Source organism: Macaca nemestrina, chromosome 18 (assembly GCF_043159975.1).
Source record: "Macaca nemestrina isolate mMacNem1 chromosome 18, mMacNem.hap1, whole genome shotgun sequence".
Classification (NCBI taxonomy): domain Eukaryota; kingdom Metazoa; phylum Chordata; class Mammalia; order Primates; family Cercopithecidae; genus Macaca; species Macaca nemestrina.
The window spans coordinates 87,505,944-87,520,797 of record NC_092142.1 but is presented as its reverse complement, the minus strand read 5'-3'; the positions used below and the strand labels follow the sequence as shown (position 1 = coordinate 87,520,797).

The 14,854-nt window shown below is 52.2% G+C and overlaps 1 protein-coding gene across 2 annotated transcripts in view; it reads right to left on the bottom strand.

Annotated features, from left to right (window-relative positions):
- Positions 1 to 14,835, bottom strand: part of LOC105488830 (zinc finger CCCH-type containing 18) — a 65,668-nt gene extending 50,833 nt beyond the window's left edge. For both annotated transcript variants that reach the window (XM_011753286.2, XM_011753289.2), the window contains exons 1-2: positions 14,672 to 14,835; positions 6,648 to 7,261 (exon numbers count right to left, since the gene is read on the bottom strand). In XM_011753286.2, coding sequence (XP_011751588.1) covers positions 6,648 to 7,247 — 600 coding nt within the window. In that variant the 5' untranslated portion in view covers positions 7,248 to 7,261; positions 14,672 to 14,835. The remainder of the gene's footprint in view (positions 1 to 6,647; positions 7,262 to 14,671) is intronic.
- Between the last annotated feature and the right edge of the window lie 19 nt (positions 14,836 to 14,854).

The window sequence follows — 14,854 nt, the reverse complement described above, 5'->3', positions numbered from 1 at the left end:
AAACACAAACTTCCTCTTACAATTCTTGGGGACGGGAGGAGTTGGGTGCCTCGGGGCAGTGATGCCAGCAGCCAAGAGTGGCCCGCCTGGAGGCTCATCCTCAGCCAGCTCCTCACCCTGGCTGTCAAGTCTTAGAACAACCCAGGAGCTCTAAGCTGGGCCTCACCCGCAGGGACCCGGATGCACAGCCAAACCTGACCCTTGCTTGGTGCTCTCCCCAAGCCACCTACTGTCCCAGGGCCTGTTCCCACAGACGTGCAGCTGAGACCCCTCCTGACACCACCCCAGCCCACGTGGGCACCAGCTGCCCACCTGACATCCCTGACACAAGACCACTCAGGATGGAAGTACTCATCACCCCCACCCGGGCCTCTTTCAGCCAGCCCTAGCGTAACCAATCTCCCTGGTCCCATGCGGCCCCTCTTGATCCCCTCCCCGTCTTCTGCACTCTGCACCCCTGCCCATCACACCCAGCCTGGTAAAAACTACTTTCTTTTTTTTTTTTTTTTTTTTTTTGAGACGGAGTCTCGCTCTGTCACCCAGGCTGGAGTGCGGTGGCCGGATCTCTGCTCACTGCAAGCTCCGCCTCCCGGGTTTGCGCCATTCTCCTGCCTCAGCCTCCCGAGTAGCTGGGACTACAGGCGCCCGCCACCTCGCCCAGCTAGTTTTTTGTATTTTTTTAGTAGAGACGGGGTTTCACCGTGTTAGCCAGGATGGTCTCGATCTCCTGACCTCGTGATCCACCCGCCTCGGCCTCCCAAAGTGCTGGGATTACAGGCTTGAGCCACTGAGCCCGGCCTGTGTCTTCTTTTTACTACTATTCTTACAGTAACGAGCACTGCCCTAAAATCTTAACATGGTATTCTACGTAAGATCAAATATAAGTTGAGAACACATTCTTTGTTCCCATGAGAAAAACAAAACTCATTTGGAAAGTTCAAATCCATTCCAATCTGCCTGCCTCACTTGGAAGTGAGTGTGCAGGAGTGGAGGTGGTGAGAAGGGCTTTTCTGCATCAGGATGAAAAGCAAACAAACTAGACCAGACGGAGCACTGTTTCTGCAAAGATGTAACCATTAACATTCACAGAAGCAAAAAAGAACAATGTAACCACCTTAAGATTGGAGGAAGGACCCTGTAGCTACTACAAGCGATCAGGAAACAGACTACAGTTGCATAGTGAAGGCGCAAGACATCATTTCAACCCAAGGAACACAGACTAGGGTCTACACACTGACCCCAGTCATCCAGCCTCTACATCTGCAAGGACCAGGGGCTGTACATACTGGTGTGCTGGGCTTATGGCCCCTCTTTTAGTTAAACAAACAAACAAATAAAAATAATCCATCAATCACTCAGCAATATAATATTGTGAATTTTCAAGTAACCACCATTAACACAACGGTCTTTTAAATAATGGATGGTGGCCGGGCGCGGTGGCTCAAGCCTGTAATCCCAGCACTTTGGGAGGCCGAGACGGGCGGATCACGAGGTCAGGAGATCAAGACCATCCTGGCTAACACAGTGAAACCCCGTCTCTACTAAAAAATACAAAAAACTAGCCGGGCGAGGTAGCGGGCGCCTGTAGTCCCAGCTACACGGGAGGCTGAGGCAGGAGAATGGCGTGAACCCGGGAGGCGGAGCTTGCAGTGAGCCAAGATCCAGCCACTGCACTCCAGCCTGGGCGACAGAGCGAGACTCCGTCTCAAAAAAAAAAAAAAAAAAAAAAAAAAAAAAAAAATCAGCCGGGTGCGGTGGCAGGTGCCTGTGATCCCAGCTACCTGGGAGGCTGAGGCAGGTGAATGCTTGAACCCGGGAGGCAGAGGTTGCAGTGAGCCAATATTGCACCACTGCACTCTAGCCTGGGCAACAGAGCAAGACTCTGTCTGGGGGAAAAAAAAAAAAGGAAAGCTGGATTATTTGAACAGGATAAAATACTAAAGACCATGTGCAAAGAAAATGCTCCAAAAGGTGGACTGAGAGCTACCAATGATGACAGGAGTCATGTGGCCCACCCACGCGGGACGCAGTCCACTGTGCTGCTGGCTGGCTGGGAGGCCACTCTACAAATGTAGGGGGTCCTCAATAAGAGGAGAATGGAATAAAATGGGCACCCTACCCTTTCCAAGGGCCAGTGTGCTCCAGGTGACGGAAAGTCTGCTAACCAAATGATAAGTCAGACATAAACACAGAGCACGGAGTGAGCACAAGAGCGGGTGGACAGACCCAGGCCAGGCCTCTAAACTGTAACGGCAAATCAGAGCCCCCCAGGCTGGAAGGAGCTTGTCATCTCCCAGCAGGAAAGGTGGTTCTGGGGAGGGACTAGACGTGTAGGAGAAAGAAAAGAGAGGCTGCCACATGGCATGAGTGGGTCAGGGTGGGCTCCACACACTCTTCAGGGGGATGGCAGGAGCAGAAACACAAGGCCTGCTGCACCCAGCTGTCTGCCATGCCGCTTCCTGAACAGGTAAGAGATCAGTGACTGAAGGTAAGCTGGCGTCAGGGACACCCTCACCCACACCACAAATGAGTCAGGTGCTGCAAGCAGCTGGTCCTGGAAACTTTCCTCCGCACCACGTGGGCCAGTGGCACTTCTAGAAGATACTTGTATCTGAGGGTGTTCTGGCAGCACACCACACACAGATTCAAGGCCTTAGGCACAAGCTATGTGGTTTAGACAATGAATTTCAAGGGCTTATTGTACAAATTGATGTCCCAATCAAGGAAAGTGTACCCCAGAATCAGTTCACCTGTACCAGTGACCCAAAATCTAAAAGGGACATGTGCCAAGAGAAGAGAAAGTGCTTCTGAAGAAGAATGACAAATCAGGCCAGGGCAGTGGCTTGGCACTTTGGGAGGCCCAGGTGGGCGGATCACTCGAGGTCAAGAGTTCAAGACCAGCCTGGGCAACATAGTGAGATCCCATCTCTATTTTTTAAATTAAAAGCAATAAAATTAAATTACAAAATTAAGAAAAAAAGAAGAGAGTGCTAAATCAAATGGCTCTCTAAACTTTGCCACTCAGTTGTTCCTGGCATCCAGTAAACCAGGGTGCCAAGGGGCACGCCACGAGAGCCTCTGGGCGGAGCAGCCCCTCTCCCAACTGGGCCAGTAAGATCCTGCTGGGATGTGGAATGCTATAAGGCCTCCGAAACATCCATTTGCGAAGGTACAGGCCAAAGAGCACACCTCTTCCACAGAGAAACATCCGGGTAGTTGACCTGACACCAGGGCTCTGCCTGAAGGCAATGAGAAAAAAGGCCTTCTAGAAAGGACACTTTCCAACACACGCAGAGGCTGCTTTCCAGGGACTGAAAGGAAAGGGGACTTAGCCAAAGGCCTGGTGGGAAGCCGACTGCTCATGGACCCAGCGCACCCCAGGGCTCCCAGTCCATCAGAGAAACGCAGCCAGAGACAGAGAAGTGAGCAGGGTGCGGTGCAGGAATGCAGCAGGGCCTCTGAGAAAGAGAGGCAGGCACAGGAGGTATGCTTGGTGGAGATGCAACAGAGATACAAGAGTGGACGACAGGCTTGGAACTGGGCCCAAGAGGAGGAAAAAGCTGGAAGGAGCCGGACTGGCAGCTCTTCATGCTGCCAGTGGCGCGTACCTCTGCTGGGTCCTTCCCGCAGGGTGGAGGGCTGATGCTGCTCACGTGAACTCGCCTCCATCTGTGACGGGCTCCTGAGTGTGACTTTCCACTCACTGCCGCTTCACGTTACAAAGGCTCTCACCTTCAGTGTGCCCCGGGCAAGTGGGATTCCTCCACTGACTAGCTGCTCACCATGTGCCAGGCCCCAGGGAGATAGGGGAACCAGCCAGGTAGCCCCCAGTCTTAGGAAACATGTTCTTGGGAGTAGGGGAAGCAGCAGGTGCACACACACACACACACACACGAACCTGTGCCACGACGGACAGGCAGGGGCAACAGAGAAACAGCCTACTCAAATGCTGAGGCTGACACATAAAGGATGGAGGAGCCTGAGACACCGCTGGGTGTGGGAACAAGAGGAGGCTACGGGAGCCCCTGGGGCAAGCAACCCAGGGGCCTGAAGTCAAATGTGCTCTCACGGGGGCTGCACGCAGCATTCACAGCACTGCCCGTGTTGGGCAGAGGCCTGCTGCCCCCACAACAGGAGTGCACTCTGCTCTGCCCAGTCACACTCAGCATGTGGCACAGCAAGGTCCACCTGTGCTGGTGTCCAGGAGCACAGACCTGTGGGGAATGCGGGGCACTGGAGGCCGTCTGTGCTGTGGGAGGGAACCTGCCTCCCCGGTTGCTGAGGGAGCTGTGCTGGGGTTTCCGCAGCAGCACCCTGCCCTCACAAGATACTGCCAAGCAGGGCAGGCAGGGTCTAGGTGGGCAAAAATGGCAAACAGCGTTTTCTTCCATGCGCTGTGTCTAGGGAAAACCAGCACATCCAGGCCTTTGGCAGCCAGGGCCCTTCTCTAGGCCCGCTGGGCTCAGCCCATCTACCGCACCGTCCGCACACATGGTGCACCATCGAGAACTCACAGTATGCCCCGCAGACATGGCGTTTCAGGACCACTATGGGGACCCTTGACCTGTCTGATGAATCTCCCCCAAGACTTAAGGGTCCACAGCCAGTCCTCTTAAGAGGAACTGGAGCATGCCAGAGCCCTGGGTGCAGGGCCTGCTGCACTCCCAGTGGTGGTGTGCAGACAGGGCTATTAACCCAGGACACCAAAAACTCAAACTCATGGGCATCCTCAACCCAACCAGTTCACCCAAATTGATGAACTTGAATCTCACTGTGTCTCCTCTTTCCCTCTGCCAGCCCTGGGGTAGCTCTCTTCTTGCAAAAAAAAAAAAAAAAAGAAAAAGAAAAAAAAAGCACTAGCTGAGTAGACCACCTCCTACGTTTAGTTGTGAAAAAATGAAACATCTAAAACTCTAAGCTTGTAGGCACACACACGTCCCATAAAGTTAGATGAGCAATACTTCAAACCCTATAAATTACTGAGCACTGTCACAGCTATCAGCTATAGCCAAAAAGTCACATCCAAACGTGGACTGAGAGCACGCACACCAACATGCTACTGGAGAAGCATGGCACTTGCCGGGCGTGGTACCTCACACCTGTGATCCCAGCACTGTGGGAGGCTGGGACGGCCGGATCACCTGAGGTCAGGAGTTTGAAACAAGCCTAGCTAACATGGCGACATCCCATCTCTACCAAAAATACAAAAATTAGCCAGTGGTGGCAGGTGCCTGCAATCCCAGCTACTCAGCAGAGTGAGGCAGGACAACTGCCTGAACCTCAGGGGCAGAGGCTATATACGGAGCTGAGATGGCGTCACTGCACTGCAGCCTGGGTTACTGGGTTAGAGTAGACTCTGTCTCCAAAAAAAAAAAAAAAAAAAAAAAAAAAAAAAAAAAAAAAAAAAGGGCATTGCACTCAAGGCAAACCGGTGGTTACACATCTAACTGGCAACCGTTACCTGCCTCAACCCAGACCATGAGATCAGACAAATACTCTCTCTTTTCACTGTAATGACTCCCAATAAGCAGAACCCCCTTCCCTGGGATCCTTCAAAAACAAAAGCGCCGCCACCCCCACCACCGCCACCGCCACCACCACCCCCACCGCCCCCGCCGCCACCCCCACCGCCACCCCCACCGCCACCGCCACCGCCGCCACCCCCATCGCCACCCCCACCACCGCCACCGCCACCACCACCCCCGCCGCCACCCCCACCGCCACCGCCACCCCCACCGCCGCCCCCTCCGCCCCCGCCGCCACCACCGCCACCGCCGCCGCCACCACCACCGCCACCGCCACCACCACCACCCAATTCAGTTCAACTGCTCTGCCCCTTGCTCAGCTCCTTTGAGTTCAATAGCTCTGGAAAGTATCACTCAGGAGGACTTTGGGCTGTTTCTCTGGAAACACTCATAATTTTTCCAATGGCATCAACTGCCAAGAAAAGCCCACCTACTCAGATCTAGGATCACAGATAGTACTACCTTCCCCTCAACCTGAAGGCCGCATTAATTTAACGTACAAAAAAGTGTGCTGACTTTGTCAAGCTGAGGTGCCCACCACGGTCTTTTCAGGGATCCCTCCAAAGAGGCCTGGCCCAGCTGGTGCCCTCTCCAGAGGTCAGGCTCTAGGGCCAGTGTAAGAATGCCTAGAAGAACATCCACAACCAGATGGAAACTTTCCTCATTCTTTTCAGTCCAAAAACCTGACAAGAGTGGAAACCCACGCAGTTTCTGGTTGAGTGCTAACTCGAGTATCACTTGAAGACGGCAAAGACAAGGGAAGACATTACCCCTTCACTCCTAGAACCTAAAAAAACTGGGTGCTAGGTCGGTCTTTTACTACAACCCAAACAATCCCACCAGCTGGCCGGCCGAGGGCCATGGAAACCCTGCTGGCAGCTTCTGGAGCTGCCTATTCTCAAGCTGCCTATTCTCATTCTTGATTTCCAATTCTTTCTCGATTTTCATTCTTCCTTTCCAATCACTATGGGACTGACCCCAAAACAAGCCTCTCATTCTCCTGCACCATCCCTAGTAACAAAATCACTAAATCAGTCCCACACAGAGTCCCTCCTTCCCGGCACTGGCCTGTGTCAGGAGCTGGGGAGGACGCCCTGCGACGCTCTGCCCCATCATACTCACGTCTATTTCCCCGTCATCGATCTCTCCATCATCGTCCTCTTTCTTTTTCTCCTTGGCAGCCTCTGGGGATTCCTTTTCTCCCACGCTCTGAACACCAGCCTTCCCCTCCTCCCTGGGAGCGCCTTCGCCCTTCTCCTCCTCATCCTCAGCCCCCGCTTTCTCGGCCTCGTCCTCCTGGACGGCGGGAGCCGGCTCCTCGGGGACCTCCTCGTCGTAGTCTAGCTCATGCTCGTCCAGCTCCCTGGTGACTGAGGAGGCCTCGTCCCTAAGGTCGCTTGTCCTGTCTTCCTCCCCGTCGTCCCCCTCCTCCTCGCAGGGGGGGCTGGTCGGGCCCCGGCTCAGCTCATTCACCTCCGAGTCCTGCTCTTGGGATTTAGGCTCACTGGCCCGGTCCTCGTCGGAGTGGTTATCTTCCTCCTCCTGGCTCAGCCCCCTGGCTGCACTCTCCTCATCCTCCAGATCAGAAGCCCTCACCCCCGCCCCGTCCAAATCCTGATCGGACCCGCTGTCCCTCAGAATGTCGTCGTCCGAGAGCCCCTGTGGCTGCTCTTCATCCTCTGGAGAGCGAGGATCCCGTTCAGGGCTCTCGGCCACATCCATCGGTACCCACGGTTCTGCAAAAGAGAGAATACAGATTGGCAGCCTTTAGCAAAATGGAAAACAAACCTTGTCCCCACTTTCCTGGCCTGAAGAAGCAGGACTTCCACCTTGCTTGGCCCCACACGGCTCTGCCCCAAATCCCACACTCCACTCTGCAGAGAAAGACAAGCCATAACTCCACTCCACAAGGCTAGACTCTGCTCAGCTAACCTGGGTGTTAAGTGCCTCCCGTTTTTAGCAATTGGGCAAAATGAGATGTGGCAGAATGAGACACAGCCCGGCCTAGTCCTCCCCCATTCAAGGGCAGCCCACACAAGTTAACAGAAAGTGAGCAACAAGATACGGACTGCAAAGGACAGCGGTTTGAATTCTTAAGAGTATTAACTTTTGAAATTCAAGATAAACTGTATCATAGAATGAGGCAGCAAAACTGCAGGCCCAGGTCTCACCATTTTTCTGGAGTCATCCTGAAGCAGGAACCTGGGCCACCCTTTGGCAGTTTCCAAGTCTGGAGCCTTTTCTGTTACTGAACACAATTCTCAAAGGCCAGCCTCTGATGGACTCCCAGAATCCCTTGGCTGCCCTTAGCAATGCAGGCTCAGAGCCCTGCCTGTGTGTTCACTGGCACCCTCCAGCACGTGTTGAGAGGGCCGTGTTCACCTGCTCAGCAACTCACACACCTAAGGTGAGAACCCCTCTTCCCACACGGGTAGCTGTTGTAGAAATGAACTCTGCCAGGAAGTTTTACACATTTACGTACTGTGTATATGCAAAAGACGAGGCTGGTCAGGTATGGTGGCTCGCATCTATAATCCCAGCACTTTGGGAGGTTGCAACGGGAAGATCATGTGAGCCCAGGAGTTCGAGACCAGCCTGGGCAACATGGTGAGACCCTGTCTCTATAAAAAAAATGCTAAAATTCACAGGGTGTGGTGGCACGTGCCTGTATTTCCAGCTACTTGGGAGTCTGACGCAGGAGGATCGCTTAAGCCCAGGAGGTGGAGGCTGCAGTGAGCTAAGACTGCGCCACTGCGCTTCAGCCTGGGCAGCAGAGTGAGACCAATCTCCAAAAAAACTCAAAAAACAAAAAAAAAGGGCCGGGCACGGTGGCTCACACCTGTAATTCCAGCACTTTGGGAGGCCGAGACGGGCGGATCGAGGTCAGGAGATCGAGACCATCCTAGCTAACATGGTGAAACCCCATCTCTACTAAAAATATAAAAAAATTAGCCAGGCGTGGTGGCAGGCGCCTGTAGTTCCACCTACTCAGGAGGCTGAGGCAGGAGAATGGCGTGAACCCGGGAGGTGGAGCTTGCAGTGAGCCAAGATCGCGCTACTGCACTCTAGCCTGGGCAACAGAGCGAGACTCTGTACCAAAAAAAAAAAAAAAAGACAAGGTAATTTCAGATTTCATTCCTATTTTTACTAATCCAGATTTAACTACAAAGTGAATATTTTCTAGTTTCCCACCTTAAAAACTTGTAGAAAGTACACTGCTACCAATGCTTAAAAGTGGACAGTGTAAGACAGGCAGGAAGGTGTCGAACAGCAACACTAACCTGGCAAACACTTGCCACACCACCACCCCCAGGGCAGCCGGTCACCACCGAGTGAGTGTGGAGCGGCAGGGACAGTGCCAGGTCAGTGGCCACCCAACTTTTCAGTCCGTGAGGCTGTTAAAAAAACGCATGTCACAGTCACACTGCTTGGCATCTCAGTAAGGTCTGGAAACAGATTACTCATCTCAAGATAACCACGGAAGCAGCAAGTCATACACATACACATTTATATGTCTTGTGTCTCAAAGAACCGTATACACTAAAGAAAAAAATATGCATCTTTTAAATTTTATACTTTTAATACGACAACCTGTTTAAAGATGCACAGTATCAAGAGTTGGTATCTAAACCCACAGTTAAACTTTTTTTTTTTTTTTGCTGTTAGTGGAAATCATTAAGATTAAGTTGGCCGGGCGCGGTGGCTCAAGCCTGTAATCCCAGCACTTTGGGAGGCCGAGACGGGCGGATCATGAGGTCAGGAGATCGAGACCATCCTGGCTAACACGGTGAAACCCCGTCTCTACTAAGAAATACAAAAAACTAGCCGGGCGTGGTGGCGGGCGCCTGTAGTCCCAGCTACTCGGGAGGCTGAGGCAGGAGAATGGCGTGAACCTGGAAGGCGGAGCTTCCTGTGAGCTGAGATCCGGCCACTGCACTCCAGCCTGGGTGACAGAGTGAGACTCCGTCTCAAAAAAAAAAAAAAAAAAAAAAAAAAAAGATTAAGTACACATTAGATGCTGGGCGCGGTGGCTCATGCCTATAATTCCAGCACTTTGCGGGGCTGATGTGGGCAGATTACGAAATCAGGAGACTGAGACCATCCTGGCTAACACAGTGAAACCCCGTCTCTACTAAAAATACAAAAACAAAATTAGCCAGGCATGGTGGTGGGTGCCTGTAGTCCCAGCTACTTGGGAGGTTGAGGCGGGAGAATTGCGTGAACCCAGGAGGTGGAGCTTGCAGTGAGCCGAGATTGTGCCACTGAACTCCAGCCTGGGTGACAGAGCGAGATTCTGCCAAAAAAAAAAAAAAAAAAAAAGAGAGAGAGACACATTAGAACAAATTGGCCAGGTGCGGTAGCTCATGCCTGTAATCCCAGCACTTTGGGAAGCTGAGGTGGGCGGATTACTTGAGTCCGGGAGTTCTAGACCAGCTTGGGCAACATAACAAAACCCGGTCTCTACAAAAAATACAAAAATTAGCTGGGTTGGCCAGGCGCGGTGGCTCAAGCCTGTAATCCCAGCACTTTGGGAGGCCGAGATGGGCGGATCACGAGGTCAGGAGATCGAGACCATCCTGGCTAACACAGTGAAACCCCGTCTCTACTAAAAAATACAAAAAACTTAGCTGGGCGAGGTGGCGGGCGCCTGTAGTCCCAGCTACTCGGGAGGCTGAGGCAGGAGAATGGCGTAAACCCGGGAGGCGGAGCTTGCAGTGAGCTGAGATCCGGCCACTGCACTCCAGCCTGGGTGGCAGAGCGAGACTCCGTCTCAAAAAAAAAAAAAAAAAATTAGCTGGGCGTGGTAGGGCACCTGTCATCCCAGCTACTTAGAAGGCTGAGGAGGATCACTTGAGCCTAGGAGGTTGAGGCTGCACTTCAGCCTGGGTGACACAAGACCCTGTCTCAAACAAAAACCAAAACGCCAAAAAAACCCCCACATCTGGCCAGGTGTGGTGGCTCACGCCTGTAATACTAGCACTTTGGGAGGCCAAGGCAGGTGGATCACCTGAGGTCAGGAGTTCAACACCAGCCTGGCCAACATGGTGAAACCCGGTCTCTACTAAAATACAAAAATTAGCCGGTTATGACGGTAGGTACCTGTAATTCAAGCTACTTGGGAGGCTGAGACGGCAGAATCGCCTGAACTTGGGAGACAGTGGTTGCAGTGAGCCGAGATCACACCACTGCACTCTAACCTAGGTGGTGCTAAGCGAGACTCCATCCCAAAAGAAAACCTAAATCATTCATCACTTCATAAAAACTAAATGGGCCAGGGGTGGTGGCTCACGGCTGTAATTCCAGCACTTTGGAAGGCTGAGGCGGGTGGATCACCTGAGGTCAGGAGTTCAGGACAAGCCTGGTCAACATGGTGAAACCTTGTCTCTACTAAAAATACAAAACAACAGCTGGGCGTGGTGGCGGGCACCTGTAATCCCAGCTACTCGGGAGGTTGAGGCAGAATTGTTTGAATTCCGGGGGCGGAGGCTGCAGTGAGCCGAGACCACACCATTGCACTCCAGCCTGGGCGACAGAGCGAGACTTCGTCTCAAAAAAAAAAACCCTAAATGATTAGCAATAACATAAATTCACAAACCAACCAATCCATTCTAAGTCACTTGAAAGCAGACAGTTCTGAAAATGATTCACTTTTCGGTTTTCTAACTACACTATCCAGTTACTACACAGAGGCAGGACTACTGGGAGGAATTATTAAAAAGTCAGTCCTAAGCCAGGAGTGGTGGCAAGTGTCTGCAATCCCAGCTGCTTGGGTGGCTGAGGTGGGAGGATCAGTTGAACCCAAGAGTTCGAGTCCAGCCTGGATAACAGGGTGAGACCGTCTTTCTCTTAATCAAAGGTAGTCCTAAACTGGTATACATTGCCAAAAACGGAAAAGCCAAGGAGTCGCCCCCCAAACAGCATCACAGGGGCGCTTGCTGCACAGAGCATTTCTGCAGCCCAAGGCAACAAAGGCAAGGATGAAAAGCACCAGGGTCGCTAAGGCCTCTACGCTCTCACTGTTCAAGAATCAGAGTGCATGTGGGGTTGTAGCAGTAAGTCACCAGTGGCAAACTGGCAATTCTCTCTCTTGCCTAGCTAATGACATTAGTAACATCCTATACTATCTTTGTACAATTTTTTTTTTTTTGAGACAGAGTCTCGCTCTGTTGCCCAGGCTGGAGTGCAGTGGCCGGATCTCAGCTCACTACAAGTTCCACCTCCCGGGTTTACGCCATTCTCCTGCCTCAGCCTCCCGACTGGCTGGGACTACAGGCACCCGCCACCTCGCCTGGCTAGTTTTTTGTATTTTTTAGTAGAGACGGGCTTTCACCGTGTTAGGCAGGATGGTCTCGGCCTCCCAAAGTGCTGGGATTACAGGCTTGAGCCACCGCGCCCGGCCTCTTTGTACAATTTTTATGACAATGTATAAACATCTTCCTCATAGAAGGGCAGGTAGTTTACATCTCCCCAGCTGCCGAAGTGGAGTACCTGGTACCCAGCAGGATGTCCCAAGCTGAACCCAGACCTGAAATGTGACAAATTCTGATTCTCATGTTTTATAGTCTAATGTCAACCTTGCAAACAAAGTGATCTCTTAAATAAACTGACTTTTATGCAAAACTAAACGTCCCCTCAAACTAGTTTTAAAAAATCACACAATTGGTTGGGTGTGGTGGCTCATGCCTGTAATCCCAGCACTTTGGGAGGCTGAGGCGGGTGGATCACGAGGTCGGAAGTTCGAGACCAACTTGGCCAAAACACAGTGAAACCCCGTCTCTACTAAAAATACAAAAATTAGCTGGGCATGGTGGCACGTGCCTGTAGTCCCAGCTACTCAGGAGGCTGAGGCAAGAGAATCACTCAAACCCAGGAGGAGGAGGTTACAGTGAGCCCAGATCGTGCCACTGCACTCCAGCCTGGGCAACAGAGTGACACTCCATTTCAAAAAATAATAATAAGGTGCCAGGAAAAGAAACGTAGCCTCGTAAGTGTAGACAATGAAATGAAAAGCGTAGACACGGGTGTCAGCAGACAAGTCTCAACTGAACCTATGTTTGCAATTCGTGCTCAGTTTGGTCTTCGTACACTATCACTCTATAACTGAAGATTCTCAGCATGATTTAGAACTAAATCCTTAGCCCTCCAATTCACCAGATGGGTAAGCTTGCCTAAGGAATGAAGTAACAAGTACCCGTCATCCCAACTCTGTTGCTTTCTGCATTTGGCAGATGATACTTGACAAATATTTGTTGATACATGACAAAAATCTCATTACTTGAGGAACTACCTGTTGCCTACCAGAAAGGAATTGAAAATAAGTGCCCAGGAGGAGGAGGTTGCAGTGAGCCAAGATCGTGCCACTGCACTCCAGCCTGGGCAACAGAGTGAGACTCCGTCTCAAAAAATAATAGTAGTAATAAAGACTAGGTGCTACCTCCCTTCCAAGCAGTCCCTCTGGGAGGATGCACAGACTCCAATGGCACTGCTGAAATGCAGAGCATTTGGGAACCTTCTCATTTCGAATGACCTTCCAAGCCTGAAGAAGTCTTCTGGTGTTCTCCGTGGTGGCAAATCTTCCTCCTCTCAAGCTAGTCTCTGATAAGTGCTGCAAGTCAGAGTCTCACCTGATAAGGTAAGTTACCAACCACATAAGACAACTTTTGGTCAAACCTGGAGGGTGACTACTGAATAAAACTGATTTTCCCATATGACTACATTTTTACTGCCAAAACAGGAGTTCTAAAGAGGTTTTGGCAAAGAAGCACCAATGAAATACAAGCACAACATTTTGGGACAGTTACTTTCAACAGAGCAGTCCCTATTTGAATGCCTGAGTTCTGGAACATCTGGTTAAAATTCTGACTCATAACCTCACGGGCTTACAATATCTAAATGAAAGTTATCAAGGTTGGTGACAGACCCCACTCGCAAACTGACCAAGCTTGACCACTAAACTGCTCGATAAGGAGGTACTCACCTTGAGATGCTCTGTAGCCGTGACAAAATACAAATCTCTTGAAACACGATCTAGGCCACAGGTTAACTTACCTGTTTGCTTTCTGGAGTGACTCCACAAAGCTTTCTTACAACATTTCAGCATGTCCCACCTAAAATGGGAGAGGAGTTTCCGGCTTTGGGACACATTTGACCGGTTCCAGGGCTGGCTGGGTTCCATACTGCCCTTAGATAGTAAAATTATCAGGCAAAGACTCTCCTCCCAAGGCTGGGAAGCGGGATTCAGCCGAGGTCAAGGCTCACCAGGAGAATCTCAACAACTGAACGGGAAAGGACCACTCTACAGACAACAAGCTGGAAGTGAGTCTCAGGAGAAATGACGAGCGCCTTGCTACACCCCAAACGGTACTGCAGATGCCAAACACTCTCTTCTTCCATTTTCCCAAACGGGTCTGAAGAATGACCTACCCTTGCAAATGAGTTAGCGGAACAAAGCTCATTTAAAACGGCCACTCTAACCGGCAAACTCAGCTGTCACAAAGTAGTCAGGAAAACTTAATTTTTGGCAGGAGCAAGGCTGTAAGTTTCGGTTCTTCCAGCATTATATCTGCAGTTAGTTTATATAAAGGACCCAGCACCTCTGATCTCCTGATCCAAGGGGCAAGGAAGTTACATACTCCTAAGAGACCGGCGCGCGTCTTGGGGCAATCACCACGTCCAACCTGTGCACACTCTGAAGCTGCGGCGCAAGTTCCAGGAGGCTCATGAAGAGCTCAAAGTTCTCCGAAGAGCCCAGAAACAGCAAGGGCTGACCTACTCCGGAGGTTAACCTGGGCGCCTCTCACCGCCCCTTAGCGGGCGGCACACATGTGCCACGCGAGTGGCCCGGAAGAGAAATGACAGCTTCAGGAAAATAAACTCCGCCGCGGGGCGCGGAGGCAGCGCGCGAGGAGCTCAGGCGCCGAGGGCGCCCCAGGACCGCCGGGCCGCTTACGGACGGAACGCGGGGTGGTGCCTGTCTCAAGGTCCCCCTCCCTTGGCCCAAGGGCCAGTCTTCGGTCGGCGGGTCCGCACGGCCGGAGGCGCGCCAGGGTCCCGGGCCTCACTCCCGCCGCCGCCGCCGCCTCGGCGGCCTCCTCCTCCCGCCGCCGCCGGCCCGGCCTCCCGCCGCCCGCCCGGCCCCCGCTAACCTAGTGCTAGGACGGAGAGGGGGCCACGGCTCTGCTGGAGTCGGAGCGGCGTGGAGAAGACGTCCCTTGGCCCTTCCGTTCCTCACAGGCTCTGGCTCCAGGCTCGACGCGGGCGGAACAAACGGGCTCCACTACCCGCGGGGGCCGGCCATTGTGCGACGTCATCAGGCCGCGACGGTCGTC